Source organism: Myotis davidii, unplaced genomic scaffold, assembly GCF_000327345.1.
Source record: "Myotis davidii unplaced genomic scaffold, ASM32734v1 scaffold2023, whole genome shotgun sequence".
NCBI classification, from domain to species: domain Eukaryota; kingdom Metazoa; phylum Chordata; class Mammalia; order Chiroptera; family Vespertilionidae; genus Myotis; species Myotis davidii.
The window spans coordinates 26,338-30,876 of NW_006294346.1; the positions used below are offsets into that span (position 1 = coordinate 26,338).

The 4,539-nt window shown below is 39.2% G+C and overlaps 1 protein-coding gene across 1 annotated transcript; it reads left to right on the forward strand.

Moving 5' to 3' along the window:
• Nucleotides 1–2,642: 2,642 nt before the first annotated feature.
• LOC102766662 (olfactory receptor 7A5-like) lies at nt 2,643–3,591 on the forward strand. Its single transcript, XM_006768404.2, has 2 exons — nt 2,643–3,130; nt 3,162–3,591. The coding sequence occupies exons 1-2, from the start codon at nt 2,643–2,645 to the stop codon at nt 3,589–3,591; spliced, it is 918 nt and encodes a 305-aa protein (XP_006768467.2).
• The last annotated feature ends 948 nt before the right edge of the window (nt 3,592–4,539 follow it).

Below are 4,539 nucleotides of genomic sequence, written 5' to 3' on the forward strand. Positions count from 1 at the left end.
TGTTTCATTGTCTCTGTCATTCCTTTAATTTTGTAACTTCACATTTACTTAAATGTGTTCTTATTTAAATGCACATCTATTCACAGACATTTGTGAAAAAACAAAGGTGAACAAAGGTGAAATCTTGCTTGTTTGGATCTGGCACAATGAAGTCAGGGTACAATGAAATAAATGTTTGCATGAGAAGGCGCTCAAGCTAAATTATGTGAAGAAAGTTACTCAGTGTAGAAGGATGGCTCCTCAGGGTGTGTGCAGGATTTATTGATCATGTCCTGGGAGGCCTTTGCATGTTAGATGAAGACCGGAACCAGAATTAGGCTGTGCCAATTCATTTGTCAAAAATGAGGTCAAAACCCGAACTCCAAGAAAAACAATGATGCCACATTAGAAAATTAAGAAAGGGGCTTGGTTCATCCGCCATCAACTACATAATAACCTACTGTAACTGACAAGCAATGGGTCCATGCTGCCTGACACTACTTGAGCCAATTAAGCAGAGACAGGGTTGAATCATATATAAGCATTTTTTTCCAGGACTGCAGGTAGCATGGGAGAGCAGTAGAGCATCCACAAAATCTGCTAAGCACCCCACTATAAGCCAGCTGCTTATACTGGGTAAAAGTACAAAGATTACATGTGGAAGTAGCCAAAGGGTATGCCAAATAGGCAGTTAACAGGTAAGCAGGCTGGAGATTTGCAAAAGCCTGAAGGTATGCAAATGGACTGGGGATCTTCAAAGGGCATAGTGATATGCAAGGGCAGGTGTCTTCAAAGGGCTGATGGCTCTGGTTTCTGCAACAAAGTTGTTGATCTTTCCATGATAATAGGCAGCATCTCCAGGTGAGCTCTCAGGTCCCCTGTGTGTAACTGCCAGCCAGGTTACTATGTGCCTTCTTTAATCAGAAGAAAACAATCACAGTTAACAGTTCATGATTAATATTTCTTACAATTCTAGCTGTTCTCCCAACATTCTATTTCTGCACCTATCACTACTGGCCAAATAAATATAGAAGAGGCTCAGGAAAAATCAGTCTTCGGCTTGATGTTAAAAATATTCAACCTGTGTGTTTTTTTTTTTTTGTACATTCCCTTTTGTGAGTTTTTGGTTTATTTTTTGTAATTTTCCTTTGGGGTAGTCAATGTGTAAGTTGTTTCATACCACAAGTTTATAAGTACCTCTGTCTTTTGGAGAAATTTATTTTTTCTCCTTTATTATTTTTGCTTGGCCTCAAGGGGATGTTATTTGGGTTGGAAAGCTGCTAGAATCCAAAGAAGATTTTGCTTCCTCATCATCTCTCAGGGACCAGCTGAGCTCATTAGATTTCTTTTCTTCCTCATGTGCATTTTACTCCTGTCTTTCCCACTATGTTTATGTAACCTATTGTTTATGTTCCTTTAAATACAAGGCAGACTATGGACATAGCCATATGAAACCTCAAGCGTATTTGTCCATGGGAGCTTATGATAAGAATATCTAGGTACTATTTCTAAATTCTTTTTGGAAAATATATTTGATCTGCACAACTTGACTTGTATTTACTCCTATACTACTTAGTGTGGGATAGAGTGAGAAAGACTTGGCAATAACACAGATGAAGAGGCCATTGTGTGTGTGTGCGCGCGTGTGTGTGCGCCTCATAAACTGAGAGCAGTGCTCAGAACAGAGGTACCTGGACTCTATTCCAATGTGACTCTAATAGCAAGGGAAGGTACTCAGAAGGATATCCTGTTTGATTTACTGGATGCTTTTGCAACCAGATGAATAAAGAGCAACATTTACATAGTGTGCATTTACATAGTGTTCAACAGCAACATGCAGGCTACCTTGTTCTGGCTATTCTCTGCCACCATCTCTCACCTTCTCTGCCTGGCTCATTCCCCTGGACGCACTGGGTCATTGTGAGCATTGTGTTTTCTAAAACAACCATCTACTCAGGGTCTTTGCGTTGGTTGTTCCTTTTGTCTGCCAAGAACTTTCCCCTTAGTCCCCAGCTTATTTTTCTTTGAGGTGTCTACTTAACAATGGCCTGTTGGCAAGTCTTGGCTAAACTCTATTAAAAAAACACACACACCCTCTACCCACTCTCTCCATTTAATGTGATTTTCTCTTCTTTATAGCATCTGTACCATTGGATATGTTATATTATCATTTTTATTTGATTAAATTCTGTCTTCATCATTAATTTGTAGAGACTTTTATTTAAAGCATTCCCATACTCTGAACAGTGACATGAACATAGTTTATAGTCAACATACAGGGTGTCCCCAAAAACGTATACACACTGTACAAGCTGATAGGTCAATTTTGAAAATAAAATGCATTTTGATAAACACTGCCTTTATAATTATTCAAAGTGTGGGTTACATTTTTGGGACACTCTATATATACCTCAAATGAATGAAAGCTATCCTCAATAAAACAGCAATATACATTATGTTTGAAGAATTGATTGATAAAAACAGGGAATTCTAATGAGAAATGGCAACAAAGATGACTTAATGGGACCAGATCATACACCTAATATGGAACTTATTTTTTGATTCTAAAATGTAACTGTGTCATTTATTCTCTGTTACTAATGCTGGCTAATGTGAAAATTTGTTTTTCATTTTTTCTATTTTCTAATAGTCACCTCTGACACATGGAACCAGGCAACGATACACAAATTTCAGAATTCCTTCTTCTGGGACTTTCACAGGCACTGGAACTACAGCCCCTCATATTTGGACTTTTCCTCTCCATGTACCTGGTCACTGTGTTGGGAAACCTGCTCATCATCCTGGCTGTCAGCACAGACTCCCACCTGCACACACCCATGTACTTCTTCCTCTCCAACCTGTCGTTGGTAGACATCTGTTTCACCTCCACCACCATCCCAAAAATGCTATGGAACATCCGGACACAGAGAAAATTCATCACCTATGAAGGCTGCATCACCCAGATATATTTTTATATCCTCTTTGTAGCGTTGGATAACTTTATCCTGACCATGATGGCCTATGACCGGTTTGTGGCCATCTGCCACCCGCTACACTACATGGTCATCATGAACCCCAGGCTCTGTAGAATGCTGGTCCTGGTGACCTGGATCATGGGTTTCCTAAATTCCTTGCTACATAGCTTAATGGTGTTGAGTCTGTTCTTGTGTAATGGTGTTGAGACTGTCCTTCTGTGCAGATTTAGAAATCCACCACTTTTTCTGTGAACTCAATCAGGTGGTTCAACTTGCCTGTTCTGACACCTTTCTTTACAACATTATGATATATTTTTTAATTGTGCTACTTGGTGGTGGTCCTTTTGCTGGGATCCTTTACTCTTACTCTAAGATAGTCTCCTGTATATGTGCAATCCCTTCAGCTCAGGGGAAGTATAAAGCATTCTCTACCTGTGCGTCTCACCTCTCAGTTGTCTCCTTATTTTATGGTACAGGCCTAGGAGTGTATCTCACCTCTGCTGCTTCCCAAAATGCACATTCAAGTGCAATAGCCTCACTAATGTACACTGTGGTCACACCCATGCTGAATCCCTTCATCTACAGTCTGAGGAACAATGACATAAAGAGGGCCCTGGAAAGATTCCTTGGCAGGTAAGCTTTACAAGTGCCAACTATACTAGGCTGAAGAAGTGACCATGAATGAAGGGTTCAAAGCCTCAGAGCCCTATTATTTTCTGAGGCAAATTAATCCAATCTTTTGACCATACATAATTGGAAATTCTCATTTCATGGGTTAACATGAATTCCTTTAGCATAATTTATTCTCTTATGGTATCCTATCATTCAAAGTAATATTTCCATTGTTTCCTTGAAAGACTAGTCATGAGTTATACTCTCCTACGGACATAAGTACATTTGGGTATTAAGGATATTTACATAATTTTCTGGAGGAAAATTGGAGACCACAGTTTTCATGGTGCACATCTAATCCTTAAAGTGTGGATAGGATGTCTATGTGTCTGTGTTCTTATTCACTTGGAGAAAAATTACCTGGAGAGTTTTATGTGCTTTTTCTGAACTCTTTTTCCACTTCTACTGAAAACCTTTCAATGTATTCCTTAAGAATGTGCTTCTTTCTAGTACTCTGAGTTAAATATCTCCCGCTTTCTAAACCTTTCCAAATCCACCAAAGAGACAGGGAGTGAACAATGTCCATATCATACAATATATGTCTGAATGAAGCTTATCTCACACATATTTTCTCCACAGGTCTCATCACAGCCTCCCTGCACTTAGAAACCTTATAAGTGGGTACCAATTTCAATAGTGAAATCACCAACAGAAATAACAAAACTGTAAAATGTGTGGCACTACATAGAATATGAAAACTACACGTTTATGGTATCAGAGCTGATACAAGAAGGCAGAGTCTTACATTGTTTGACCTCATATTAGAAGCAGCCAGTAAGCAATTCAGATTGGTCTCTTCTCTGTGCATGTCTGAGAATGACCACTGAGTTCTTACCAGTACTGATTTTGGGTTGCAAATAATTGTTTGCAAGTAGGTGAGTTCTCAAATGTGGAATCTGTGAATAATGAGGAC

Excerpts from the sequence above, each read along its gene's own strand:
- LOC102766662 (XM_006768404.2), top strand. The coding sequence starts at position 2,643 with ATGGAACCAGGCAACGATACACAAATTTCAGAATTCCTTCTTCTGGGA. Across the intron at positions 3,131-3,161 it reads TTGCTACATAGCTTAATGGT|ACTGTCCTTCTGTGCAGATT; the intron begins GTTGAGTCTGTT and ends AATGGTGTTGAG.